This window comes from Prinia subflava, chromosome 14 (genome assembly GCF_021018805.1).
Source record: "Prinia subflava isolate CZ2003 ecotype Zambia chromosome 14, Cam_Psub_1.2, whole genome shotgun sequence".
Classification (NCBI taxonomy): Eukaryota; Metazoa; Chordata; class Aves; order Passeriformes; family Cisticolidae; genus Prinia; species Prinia subflava.
Window position 1 is genome coordinate 9359087 of NC_086260.1, and position 14437 is coordinate 9373523.

General features: G+C 41.6%; 1 protein-coding gene across 1 annotated transcript; it reads right to left on the bottom strand.

The window, feature by feature from the left end:
• Nucleotides 1-2128: 2128 nt before the first annotated feature.
• Nucleotides 2129-14185, bottom strand: CCDC174 (coiled-coil domain containing 174). Its single transcript, XM_063411689.1, has 11 exons — nucleotides 14034-14185; nucleotides 12514-12618; nucleotides 11505-11605; nucleotides 10556-10614; nucleotides 9458-9638; nucleotides 7873-7968; nucleotides 6885-7021; nucleotides 6413-6507; nucleotides 6011-6158; nucleotides 5065-5199; nucleotides 2129-3995 (listed from the first exon to the last, which is right to left on the bottom strand). Exons 1-11 carry the CDS (start codon nucleotides 14073-14075, stop codon nucleotides 2707-2709), a joined length of 2388 nt encoding a protein of 795 aa, XP_063267759.1. The 5' UTR covers nucleotides 14076-14185; the 3' UTR covers nucleotides 2129-2706.
• Between the last annotated feature and the right edge of the window lie 252 nt (nucleotides 14186-14437).

The window sequence follows — 14437 nt, forward strand, 5'->3', positions numbered from 1 at the left end:
CGGGAGGCTCCGGTTCCCGGGCTGCCCGGGCCCTGAGCAGCCAGCGAGCCATGCGCCCCCTGAGCTGACACAGCTACGGCCATGTAGGTTTTACCCCGCGCATCAGCCTCATCTCACGTGCTAATCGTTCACAGGAAGATCAGATCCCTGCTGCCCTCCAAAAGGGGATACATCAGCCCTCGGTGATACTGAGAAAATTGTCTTCTGTCAAAATACTTCACTGGACATCAGATTGAGTCCTGCCAGCCTGATAGAGCGTATGAAAGTTGAAATTCAAGATTGCATCGTTCTTGCGTTTTGGATAAAGATACCTTTGGTAACAGAAAACTATTCACACAAGAATGCAGGACAAAACTGCCTTAGGTACTGAGCAGGGACTGCCCCTGCATCTGTGCAGAACACTGAAGGCAACACCAGCCACCATCAGTACCTCTCGGGGCAGAGCTCCAACCCATGAAACACAACCACAGAGAGTGCTTACATTTCTGCATGTTCAGTGAGCAAACAAGCTGGCTTTGCTTGACTTTCATCAGTCAGACACGGATGATGGCAGATCCCCACCCACACTGCCCCCCTGGCCCCCATTTCCACTGGTGTCAAAGTAGGCAACCTGGGGGTGGGGAGGGACAGGGACACAACACACTCCAAAATATGAGAGAAATAAAACTTTGGCAGTGTATCAATAAGGAATTGTTTGCCCCACTGAATGAAATGAATGAGGCTGCTGATCCCAGCCAAGCTAACTTGAGGTGGTCTGAGGGGAGGACAGTGAACGGAGATGTGTGCTGCACAGCATGAGACAATATGCAAAAAGCATTTCAGCAAAAAAGCAAGACAAGAGGGAAGGAGACCAAATGGCGAAGTGACAGATCACTGCAGTGGGAGAGCTGTTCTCAACAGGCTCAACTTCAGCGTGGGCACTGAAGCACCCTCCTGGCCAAGAGTCTTGGTTAATACTAGGCTGTGGAAATGAAGCTAAACAAAGGAACACTGACTGTATCTTTTTACATAACAATATGTAATAAATTGCATTTCATTTCTTACTGCAGCTTCAGCTCAAAGTTGAACTAATGCAAAGATAATATAACTCCTAAATCATAGATACACATAACATTATCACAGTCTGAAGGGCACAGGAAAAAAAACCAGCCCAAAAGCCAGTTAGAAATGGATCTCAATTAAAATAGCAGCAAAATAGACACAAATATTCTTTGCAGGGAAATCCATTGAGGGGAGACGATTGCCATAGTCAATTCAAGTCAAGCTCTACTGTTTGAAAAGACTTTGCCTGCTCTTTACTTTGCCCGCTCTTTTCAGTTAGTTCAGCTCCAAGGAAATTATAACCCTGCTCTGAATGGCTTCCAAATACTGATTCTGTGAGGTCTTACAAGAGGAAACTTCTCTAGTGTAAACCAGCTGGCCCAGAAAACTGGGTGTGACCTCTAAGACGTTTTCCATTCTTGTTTTCTTCAAAACTGGGACAGTGGTATGCTCTTACTTCAGAATAGTATTCTGAGGTTAAATTAATAAGTAATTGCAATGTACTGTTCCTGCTTTGCAAATTCCAGTGCAAAAGCCAGTGATGTAGGAGCTGAGGCTAAATTAGAATTTGAGCACAGAATATGTTCTTCTGCACGTCCTTCAGTCACACTGAACATCTTGGTGTTCCCCAGGCTTGCAGAGCAGCCTGAGATCTGACTGAAGCACACAAGAGGAGCACATCAGCTTCGTCTCTTTGGCCAGTTCACTGTTGCATTTAAATGTTCACTGTTTTGACTTCACCTCTGCCATTTAACAATCTATGCAATTGCCCATTCTAACCTGCTTTTCTAGGTCTTATCCTTGTATGAGGCTTTTAAAACACAAGTGGAGTGATCTAAACTACCTTCAGAAATAAAAGCCTTCTACATGGCAAGTAAGTATTCTCATTTACTAAGATTCTGAAATAAAGGTTTGGTAGATACTGGTCTGCTTTTATATTTAATGACTGTAGTATCACATTTTTTGGGGAAAAAAAAGTAGTAAATAAAGCCATATATATACCTCCTTACACAAGAAAAATATAGTTTTTGGAGAATTATGAAAGGATTTTCTCAACCAGTAAGACAGCAATTTCAGGTGTCAAGGCTTCTGCTTCAATGATGTGTTTATTTTTAGCCTACCCATCATTATTTATTCATTTCTGCAATGTCTCCACTCTAAAATGCTGCACAGAATTATGAGCTACATATGGACCTCAGGAATGCACAGGCCATGAGAACCACAACTGTTCACTAGATCATATTTGGCACCTCTAAAAGACAGGAGATTAAATAAGGAACAAAATAATTCTGTATTTACCAGCAGAGGACCTACCATTTCCATATTGTTTCTGTGGATGTCACAAGTTGTAGTACCTCCAAACCAGAAGCCAGCTAGAAGCAAACAACTAAAGGGGTTTATCTCTTGAAAGTAAGTAATTATTATACCCTTAAGTTCAGGTGTAAATGTCAAAGTTATATTTTAGTGAAGAGGTAAGAATTAAGAAAAACAACTGGGCAAAATATAGCTGTGATGTAAAACAGCTTAGGTATCTGGGAGATTTATTCTCATGTACTTACAGAAACTTATTTTTCCCATATTTGGGAAAATAATATTCTGCTGAGCACAGAATTAATTATATTTCAGTTCTTTAGATCATGGTTCTTGCTCATCTTTTTGCTCAGCTCAAGTCACTTGTCTATAATAAGAGAGCATGTCATCTAAACTTTGGTAAAGTGGTTCCTGATTTGGAGTATCACTGCTGTCCGTCTGCACTGGAGGTTCCATATCCTGAGTGCTGCAGCCACTGGCCTGCGTTCCTGCTTGCACATCCTGGGTGCTGCTGCCACAGGTGTCTGTTCCTGGTGGCATCTCTTGGGTGCTGCAGCCACAGATGTGTGTTCCTGGTGGAACATCTTGGCTGCTGCATCCACAAGGGTGTATTCCTGGTGGCACATCTCGACTGCTGAGATCACAGACCTGTGTTCCTGGTGGTACTTCCTGGCCACTGCAGCTACAGGTCTGCATTCCTGGTGGCACACCCTGGCTGCCGCATGCACAGGTCTGCACTCCTGGTGGCACACCCTGGGTGCTGCATGCACAGGTCTGCACTCCTGGTGGCACACCTTGGGTGCTGCATGCACAGGTCTGCACTCCTGGTGGCACACCCTGGGTGCTGCATGCACAGGTCTGCACTCCTGGTGGCACACCTTGGTTGCTGCATGCACAGGTCTGCACTCCTGGTGGCACACCCTGGGTGCTGCATGCACAGGTCTGCACTCCTGGTGGCACACCCTGGGTGCTGCATGCACAGGTCTGCACTCCTGGTGGCACACCTTGGGTGCTGCATGCACAGGTCTGCATTCCTGGTGGCACACCCTGGGTGCCGTAGCCATAAGCTGGCATTGCAAACGGCACGTCAGGAGTGCCGTAGCCGTAGCCGTGCATTGGTGGCACCATTCCTGGTGCCCCATAGCTGTAGGCCTGCCCTGGGAAGGGCACCTCGGGCGTGCCGTAGCCGTAGGCTGGCATGGGCGGTGGCACGCCCTGGGCGCTGTAGCCGTAGCCCCGCAGTGGTGGCGGCACACCTCGGGCACCGTAGCCATACGCCCGCGCTGGTGGCAGCATGTCCTCGTCATCGCTGCTGTCATCCTCTGCTGATGACACGCCCTGAGCGTCACGGCCACCGGGCTCTGCTGACCCTGGCTTGTCTGGAACGTTGCTGTTGGAAGCCTGTGCTGATGGTGGCACATCTCCAGCGCTGCTGCCACTGCCCTGCCCTGATGGCCTCTGTTGGTTTTGTGCTCTCTCTGTTTCCAGTTTTTCAGAGGAGGTTTCAGAACTGTTCAGATTCCGATTTCGGTAATAATCATCTTTCTTTTGTCCCAAAAAGTAATCAGAAGGCGGTGCAAATTCTGGGTCTCGCTCATCTCTAAGTTCTTCCTGTTTCTTTTCCCATTGTCCAAACATCAGTTCTGTTAGACACAGGAAAATGGTAGATTTAGCATAGATTTCAAGATCTGAAGGTCAATCAGACAGGAGGGAAAACAAACTGGCAAACAAAAAAGATGCAACTGTGTAAAGACACCTGAAGTTCCTTTTCCACCCCATACTACATGGAAATACAAGAATCTAGTGGAGATTCCTACAGTGAACCACCTTTAGTTCACTTTGCATTTTAGAGTAACTGTCCTCTGCTTTCTGCGTGTAGTACTTGCTGCAGTGCTGCCTGGGTGTTAGTGAGATACCAGGCTTCCTCAGAGGAAGGAAAAAAATAGTGTCAGACAGGATAAAGATTTATGAGATAGGATCTGAAAGTCTGGGGTTTTAATGGAACTTTTATGGACATCATATTTGAGTTTTTCCATGAAGTTTTCCCTCACAGTGATGTTCATTAATGGAACATAAAGATTGAGAAGTAAGAAGAATCTGGAAATACCAGTATTGCATAGAAGAGGAATAGTGCTGTTATAGTACTAAAGAAGGTGAGCATTTATCTGCTTTGCTTATTCCTTGTTTGCTTTTACTTAGAAGTCAGGCATCAGATTAGAAAAATGTGCATGAACTTAGATTAATAGTGCAAAATGAGTTAATAGGTTTGGGAAGGATCTACAAAACAGCCATCAATTTGTGACAAGGAAGATGCCTCAAAAGGGGACACAGGCACTGAAGTGGTCTCTGCTTGCATCATGTTTTAGTATCGTGTTGTACCTGTTTGTGTGATACATCCTGCTATCAGGTAGCACAAACCACAGGAATATATCAAGAAAATTCACACTGTACATCTTATGAACTACAGAATTTGTCATTCTGTCAACCCGTCAAGATCATCCAGAAATGCAGTAATTCACACAGAAGAAAAATTTTGGGGACATTATAGCAGCTATTGATACTAAGGCATCCTTGTTAGTCACTGCCCTGGACACTGGAGAGTCATCCGTACCAAGGCAGAAAGGATTTCTGTGCTTCTCAGTCTTACCATACTTTGGTCACAAAACAGAAATGCTCTTTCCCAACGATGTTCCCGAATCTGCATTTCCTTACCTTTGCCTTTATCCCACTCTCGGACATAAGGCACTCCAGGCTTTGTATCTCTCCTCTCCTGGATGATAACCTCTACCTTCCTACTCGCTGCAGTAACTCTTGGAGGTTCTGGTTCCTCAGCAGCACCTTTCACCTCTGTGTTACAGGAAGAGATAGTAGAGATTGTCAGTTACAGAACAAAACCTGTATGACACTCACAGGTAAAAATAAGAACATTTATTTCCCTTTATCTCAAATAATAACAGCATCTCTAGTTCATCTACTGGAGAAAACAATCTGCATTCTTATTCTTCTGAACAACCGTAACAGCGAGCAGTGGCACGATGCTGTTCTTCATTTCCAGAACACTTCACAGTTAATCACTTAGTGACACAGTGAAATATTAGCTACATTTTCCAGTGGGAAACAGACAGTACAAGTTGACTATCAGTGTTGTAAGGGAGACTGCACAGAGACAGGACTAGAATTCAAATTCATTACCCTAAATCCTAGAGTCAGCTGTATCTCAAAATCACAGACTGCACTGAAACTGCCACAGTGCATATTGCATGATATAAAAATTGACTTGTTACCACTTATTCTACCTCATCTTCATAGAAGAAAAAGCCTTTTTTTCATAGAAGAAAAAAGTACAATGTCAACAGCTCTAACCTCAACCTGCATAATTAACCCATGTAATTCCTGCTGTCAGGTGTGAATCAAAAAAAAGGCTACAATCTATATACCATATTTCTATCTGCATTATTAAACTATTTCTGGCATGATTTTATATCTACACACAATTCCATCAACTCTCATTATCCTAACAGTTATGTTAATTGTATATATAGAACACAAAATACAATATATTGAATATAAATTAAATATAAATTAGAATCTGTCTCTCCATAGATCAAGAAGAAGGTGAAATAGCAAGTATTTAACTTAAAAAGGCAACAAATCATACCTCCATTCTCCAGTTTTTCTGCCTCTTCCTCTAATCCAGCTTCCCTTAACTTTTTAATCTTCCGTGCTCGAAGTTTGGACAGCCTTGCATCTAGAGCTGCCTTCCTCTTCTCCTTCAGCTGTTCACGTTTATTTCTCTGGTCAAGTGTCTTAACAGCAAAGAAAAAAATTAATTAATCTTCCTTGGTTATTATAAACAAGTACAGATCTTCCTTCACAAAACAATTAAAAGCAATCCTAATCAAGTACCAGGTTTCAACAGGAAAAAAGAAGCCAAATTTCTTTGGCTTCTTTAGAGTCAGTTGCAGGCATCACCTAACACAGCACTTACACAACAAATCAAAGACAGTAACCACTGAAAGCACTGTGCCCTCACAGCCCAGTCTGCTCTTCACTCTCATACCTGCTCCCTCAGCATATCCAGGGTTGCCCGTTGTTTATGCCTGAGTTCTTGGTCCCGAGAAAAGGCAAAGTAACCAACACCGAGCTGCCTGGCCTCTGGAAAGGAGAAAAACAATAGGTTCAAGTCAGATTCAGTTTATAATTGACAATAACTACAGCCTCCCGGCAGTCTGCTTTCGGATGTGGTATTATTCCCAACACTACACTAGTTTTAGATGGCTAAAAAAGGCTTGCTTTAGATGATACATAAAGTGAAGATTCCTGAAGGAGAACACAGGATGAGGAAGAGAAACATTTGAGAAAAATGCAATTTGAAGAAAAAATAGATCTAGACTTATGAACTGGTAACTTTCAACAGTTATTACACAGCTACACTTTGCCATACAAGCTGAGGAAGTAACTTTCCCTTGCTCCCTCTACAACTGATCTCTTTGGTGATACAAAGGTAAGTGATATAAAGGATGGCAGTGTACCATTTTCTCGAATGTCCTCATAATGTATGGGTCCCATGGGTTTTCTGAGGGCTTCTTCTTCTTCCTTTTCCCACTGCTGCCTCTGAAGTTCTCTTCTCATGTCTTCAGATAACAGAGTATTCCCATCAGGTTCTTGTCTAATTAAAAAAAAAAATTAAGGATTACAGAACAGAATTTACCAGTTTGTCAGTACCAAACAGTGCAAGTATGATTTGGTTTGATCCACTACTGCAATTTCCAGAAAACACGGATGGATGTAGACACTACTTAGTGATACAATGCTGATGACTATTGTACATGATCAAGATAGAAATACAAAGCTGCCTCTAAAACAAGGTACTGGTAGAACATGTTATTAAAAGACAAAATCATATCCTTTCTCAGAAGCTTTATAAAATAGTTATCAAATCACAGAATGGGAGATAGAATAATCAGTTATTGGCGTCTGTGGGGATTCTAGCAATCACATATAGGAACGTTTCCGATTTAATGTGAGAAAATGAAAGGTACTTGAAGTAACAAAAAGGTATGCATTTACCCAAGAGATCCAAGCAAAATAATAATATTCAAATATTAATAAGGAAGTAATTTTAACAGAAAAGCTGTTAAACAGCTGTTTAACACAAGAACGAAAGCAAACAAATGGAGGTCTAACAAATTCACTTTGAACATCATAAAGAATTGGAATCGCTAAAAGACTCTCATCAGTTTCCATGTTAAACAGAAGCAGGAATCACTTTCCCGGCATTTTATGGAAGGTATAATGAAATACAAGGACCCTGGTTTTTAAAGATTCAACGAATATCTGAGATTGCTATATCAATTTATTAAAAAACCCCTCTCTGCAAATTATGCAAATCTAGAGAAAGCAGTTACATCAACTCTGGATTGAGAATGGGGTGACAAAGCACAGCCCCTCTTCCTTCTCATTAAAAAACAGTATGTTAAATACTGAGAGGAACATGTAGCTCCATTAGAGAAACCACACCTTTTGCCTTGAAGTTCCTGATCCATTTTAAGTAGGCTTGGTAAATCCTTCTTCATACAGCGTCTAGATCGGCCCAAGAAATCAACATAATCAACCCTGTAATGAAGGAAAAAGAAATGTGAAGCAAAACTTGTATTTGCAGATTGACAGAAGTCTTACCCAGAAGACAGAGGCAGTGATCTCTTTCCAAAGAGAACTTGACACCTCTCAACCTATCTCTGTTTGAGAGTTGCTCTTGCTTTTCACTTAACACACTCCTAGTTTAAGAGGACAGTTCTGAGTGGGGCATATGACAGTTCTACCAGACATTTATTCAATCTCCCTTTGAGACTCCTGTTTGCCTGGGCAATAAAATGGTGTAAAAGATGTTCAAAAGCAACAATGTCACATAGTTTTCACAACAAAATAGAACTCAGCCTACTGTTTGCTTCCCATGGTGAGGATAATGATGCAGCATTGACTTCTTGTGGATATGAAATCGCTACAATACATTTCAATTATTGGTCTAAAGGCCATTCAGAACAGACTGATAGTGTGCATTCAACTGGCATAACAAAGGCTGACTAAAGCACAAGCAAAATGTTCCTCTGAAGCTATTGTGCTTCTTATTCAACTCTTTATAGTACTGAGCACCTGATTTAGAGTTGTTGGAAAAGCTATTAAGAGCTACATTTATTGTCCTGTAATGTAGGAAGTTCTTTAGCATCAAGCTGCCTCAATTATCCCATTCTAAAGAATATTACATCTGAAAAAGTATAACTGGCAATCTAGCTCCCAACCCCCAAACTTTTAAAGATCTGTGCTTTTACTAAGTCTTTTACATAGTTTCTAAGGATATCTACAGTTTAGTATTTGAAGAATGGGGATGCTGTTTTGTATTGGTTACTACTGGTTTAAACTGATTACCAGAAGTAAAATCTCTTGTTCCACAAACATTTTAAACAAATGGACAAGGAAAATGTTTAGTCAGAACTGGTTTCATAACTATTCATAATGTCTCAGATGAAAAACTAGTGGTTACTTGGAATGACACAAAAAACTGTTAGAGACTATTTGCTGTGCTGCAGGAAAGTGGAAGAAATGCTGAAAATTGTGTTCTTATTCCAAGCAGTTTTTCTCCTTTAAGAGAAGGCTGTACAATGAAACGACTGCTCATATTTTAAATTACTCACAATTAAAGAAGGAAAGAAGAATACTATAAAATCCTCAAGTTTTGCTAAAATACATTCCAATTCAGGACATCAAAGCATAAAATGGCACCAATACCGTTATGAGTACTTGCATAAACTATGCAAGAAAATAAGAGAGGTGATTATGTTGTCCCCCTATAGTACATTGCCCTCACTGCAGTTTCTCAAGATCCTGGATTCTATTGCAGTGTTACCTATGTGGAAATGAAAGTGATATGGTGGACTGTCTTTATAGGAGATATCAAAGACTGTTAACACTTCCTTGTCAATGTGTAGTATTAAACAAGAAAAACAAAGGTGCCACTTCACACATTTTGGAAAAGAAAAGTATCTTCTCATGCAACTCTCAAGAATAAGAGTGGCCAGGCCAGATGAGCCCAGTCAGCAGCACCAACCATTCCTCATCCGGGTCCTCTGGCGGTGGAATGTCTGCTTCAGGCAGAGTTTCCTCCTCATCTGTGTCTCTTTCTGAAGTCTTCCCGGCAGCTTCGCTCTGCTGCAGCTCCTGTACTTCGTGCTGTTTGTCTATGATCTTCTGAGTGAAATCCACCAGGTACAAATCCTCAGTCTCTTCATCTATGGCAGAAAATCGATTCTTAGAGAACAGCCATGAAAAGAGCAGAACTGAGCACAAAATCAATACCAAATAGCTACAATCAGCTTCTCAGCTGCCAGCGATGCCCTTGACCACACTATTGGGGAGTACTTAAATCTCATTCAGTGCCAAACAAAGCCCAGAGCTATCAACTGGCTCCACACTGATAACTTTTATTTCTGAATTGAAGTTTCAGAGCGATGTGTGCAGTACAGAAAAGGCTGCATTCTTTGCAGCAAAACATTCTCTGCTCGATAACTATTTCATAAGCAAAGGATTTCTCATGTGATACCTCAAATACTTTTCTGATGCTTAACATTTGGTATGCTGGCAGGAAGCAAGCATTCATGAGGGTACTTTTTATAAAAGTAGAGGAAAGTGGTGTGGTCATGTGGATGAAGATGGACACTGATAAAGAAAACAGATTAATTGCAAAGAGATTTGTATTCTGTATTAGTAATAACTTTTTGAGAAGGACTGAATGTGTGAGAGAAGAAAGGAACAGATTAGCATTCTCTAACCCTATTAGCTGCACGACTGCCATTTACATATGGACCAGCCAGACTCCTCTCCTGATCCTCTTTTCCTCATAAAGGCCCAACAATTAGAATGCATAACTGAGCATCAGCAATGCAATCCAAAGATTGCACAATGGAGAACATTTTTTTTTTGTTTTTCTATGATACTGTATTGAAAAACCAAAATATAGCCCATCCACTTATAGTTCATTCACTTAATGAATGAGTGAAACAAGCCCCTAGTGCTTTACTTGGTCAGGCTGTCCTTCAAAAGGTTTTTTTTTCTCCAGTAAATGTATTTTTTCTCCTTTTCAAAGTGGAATAAACCATGCCAATCAGTTTGTATAATAATTCCAATAATTTGGAATAGTATTGTTCACCTGGGAAGTCTCCTTTTGTCATTTTCTCATACAGCTTTGCTTTCTCTTCAAGCTTCTTCCTGAAAAAGAAAAAAAAATTACCTTTGCAATCCTGCCAATTCCAAGCACAGTTTAAAGTGATCTATTTAGCCTTAGATAAATGGAACAGGAAAATCCTGGGTGTGTTGAGCTGTTTATTAGAAGATGACTTATGCCTGGCTTCTGTGTTGAACATTTACTGGCATTTCTGAAGATACAATCTTTTCCAGTTCCAGAATTTATATTGAAAATAATTTTAGTGAAGTTACAAATTTAGTCTCCAATGTAATTTGTCAAGTAGGCAGAAAAATGTTGTTACAAGAATTCTACCTTTATCGAATTACTGTGGTCTTTCAGATAAATACTGGAAGCTAAAGCATTATTTGCAGATACTGAAAGACAGTTTTACAAGAAAAAAAAAGAGATAACACAAAGTTACACTTAATCTTAGAAACTGAAGAGAAAACCTTAGCTGATTTCTGGAATTTCAGAGAGCAAGGAACTGCTTACAGAAGCACATCAAATAGTTTATAAATGGCATTTTCAACATATATGTTTTTGTACAACCAATCCATTTAGAAAATGAGGTAATTCTTGAAAAATGTGAGCCATTTTCTGTCATGCCCAAGAAACACTTTGCTACAGAATTTTAACATGTTGCTGCACTGCACTGGCTGGTAGTTCTAAAGATGACTTTTAGAAAAAAATCAGTAACTTGACACATTTAGACAGCTGTGATAATGTGAGGTCATGAGAGCATAAGACTGCTGGGATGCATTTTGTACACCACTGGCAAAATGTATGGATGATGCTGGAATTACTGGCTGGTCTAATGAGAACTGCTGGTTAAAAAAACCTCTTTCTGTGCTTTTATAAATACCAAAAAACGAATTCTGCAAAGCATTCCTTTCTTACAGAGCCTAAGAGCTACCTTGATTGATCCAATATATCCTGCTCTTCTGCCTTCTGCTCAACATCTTTTGCAGCTCGATTTGCAACTCCCGTGTTCTGTTTGGTCCAGATACTTGCTTTCTAAAAAGGACAATTTTGTAACAATAAACAAATAGATGAAAATATTGAAATGGTAACAATTAAAAAAATATTTCAACTCTATAATGCAAACAGTGCACATCAATCATGGAAGACTTTGTAAATAACATCTTACACCTTATTGTGCTGTAGGATGCAGCAGGTATGTCATGAATTAACCCAGGCTGCAAGATAGTATCACAGTTAAGGGCAGGCTGAGAAGCTAAAAAACCCAAAGCCACTCAGAAATCAGACAGAATCTATTCTGGCAAAGATGTTAGGGTTAAAAGAACCCAGTCATGCAATCTTGCTAATTAAATATGTACTAATAAAGCTAAAAATGGCTTCTATTCTCTACTGCCCCATTTTAGATAAAAATTACAATCAGTTGGCCTGTTTGCAGCATAACACTGTAAATCCTGCATGTGCTTCAAATATGGCAGGAACAGCACATTCTGCTTCTAGAAAGCTACAGAATGAACAAAACCCGAAGTGTAGGATAGAGCAAAACAAGAGAGATAATTGTGTGTTCATTATTGTGCACCACAGATAGCAGAGCATTTATCAAAGAAATTCAGTGGCTCTAGAAGAATCTCTCATCCTCCATCCTGTGGCATCATAGAAAATCCTCTAATAAGAAAAGAAATATCTTTTCCTATAATTAAGGAGTGTGGATCGTTGGGGAATGAAGATTAAGTGAGGATTTAGATAGGCATAAGCACAAGACTACACTGTCTGCTGTGCACAGGAATCTCACCTGGAAATGAACTTTAAAGAACGTTCTCATCACGTACATTTTATATTTGACTAGAAACACAGCTCTGAGTATTTACTACTATTTAGATTTGAATATTAACTTCCTTACTTTCAGGAGAAAGAATGACAAAAACAACAATGGAAGATTTTTTTACCTTATTAGAGGTTCTGGGCTTTGCAAAGACGCCAGCATCTTTCAGTAGTTTTTCTTTCTTGAATTCCTCTTGCTTTCGGAAGAGTTCGGCTTTGAGATCTACCAGCTACACCGCCAGCAAAACAACACATAAATCACATGTAGAGACATGAGTTACTGCAATAAATACCTGTATCTCTATGAAAACAGTCTGGTTTTGGATAGGAGCACTTGATTGCATTTTTATGTGGAACTTTGAAGCACTGATCTGATCACCAAGATCACCTTTTACAGCAAACAAAATAAAAAACCACAGAATGCAAATTATGATTAGGGATTGAAACAATCCCCAAAGATATCCTTGATCCTTTGCTACATAATGAGGATGAGAGAGGCATAGCTCTGTCTAGATTTTACCAGCCTCCTAATGGCAAACAAATAGAGAAGAAGCAATGAAAAACACTACTGAATATGAAAGGGAAACTTTTAACCATTTGATAGTTAATAAAATCCTGTCTCAAAAGAATTGATAAAAGTTTGCTATCACAAAAATATTTTTCCCACTGCTTTATGTACTGTTTAACAGTTTTAGATTTTCTTTCTTCTTCTTTTAAAATAAATATATGAGTAGTATTGCCACCTGTGACCAAGGTCCATCTCAGCTTTTATTAAGAAACAACATGGGCAGGGGTGTCATATCTTGGAATTACAAAACTAGTCTGGAAGAGTATATTGTAATACTTTTCCTGCAAGTCCTACAGACAACAAAATTCAGAGATTTACATTAAACCAGGGAAGTGGAAGACTTTGGTATTAATATTTGTCCCACTCACTAAAGCATTTGCTTTTCATGTCCCTGGGACAATGAAGTGCAGTGTCGTAAAAATCACCTGTTCTCCCTTCTGCTTAGAGGTGATCATCCAAAAATTCAATGTAAAATATTTCACTATTAACTACTAACCTACATTAACTATTTACATAACTCTTCATCTGAAGTATTCGGCAGCACCTCTTGTGAGCGTCCTGGAGAGCAGCGAGGGGCAGCACCTCACCATCCCTAAGGGTGGGAAGTTAATTTGCCACAGCACAGACCACCTGATTCTTAGGAAAAGCTCTTTTCCCTGTTATTTTATTTATGGCGTACTTTTATCATTACATCAGGAATGCCAGCAAATCCAGGCCCGGCAGGCTCGGGTTTGGAGCGCAGGGCGTGTGCCTGGTCAGGAAGGTGAGGGGACAAAATCCCAGCCCCGACACTGTCACAGACCAATATGCGACACACGGCGCTACCACAGCCCTTTAATCCCGCATTTGCTGCAATGACTGCATATCACAGCGGGTTAAGGCGAGGACACAGAACGCCGGCACTTCCCCGGTGCGCTGCTCTCCCTGGAAGCGACGGCACCAGCGCATCCTCACGGCCTGCGCCGGCCAGGCCCGCCCCGCCCGCGGGAGCCCCGCGGCGGAGCACACCTCACAGCCCTACAAGCCTCCTGGGCAGGCGGAGGGATTCATTTTGTCTCTCCCCGCTCAGTCACTCACCGAGGACGCGGCCACGTCCAGAGGTTTCTTCCTCCGGTCCATGGCGGCCCCGGCCCTGCGGCCGCCTCCTCCCCGGGCGGCCTTGCCGTAAAGCGCGGCGGAAGCGCGGCGCTATCGCGACAGTGCTGCTGAGGGCGGGCGCTGGGCGCTGCCGCCATGTTGGCGCGGTCTGGGCCGGTCAGGGGCGCTGGGGCTGGGTGGTTTGGCGGGGCCGGAGCGCTCCCGGCCGGGGCTGCCCTGGCTTTGGGTAACCCGTGTGCTCAAACTGCGTGGGAAAATGAGCGTTTCTGGCAGGTGTGGGACAAATCCTCCAGGCGTCCCGCTGGAAATGTGCTTGTGCAGCCGCGGGGCCGCAGCTGCTGCTGTTGTGACAGAGCTGGGGTGGCCGCTGTGTCCAGAAATGG

Bases quoted from the DNA above. Each gene is read 5' to 3' on its own strand.
- CCDC174 (XM_063411689.1), bottom strand. From the start codon at position 14,075: ATGGACCGGAGGAAGAAACCTCTGGACGTGGCCGCGTCCTCG. The intron at 10,615-11,504 runs GTAGCTCTTAGG...TTTCTTTTTCAG, and splicing joins GATATATTGGATCAATCAAG to GAAGAAGCTTGAAGAGAAAG. The intron at 9,639-10,555 runs GTGAACAATACT...TTTCTGCCATAG, and splicing joins GACAAAAGGAGACTTCCCAG to ATGAAGAGACTGAGGATTTG.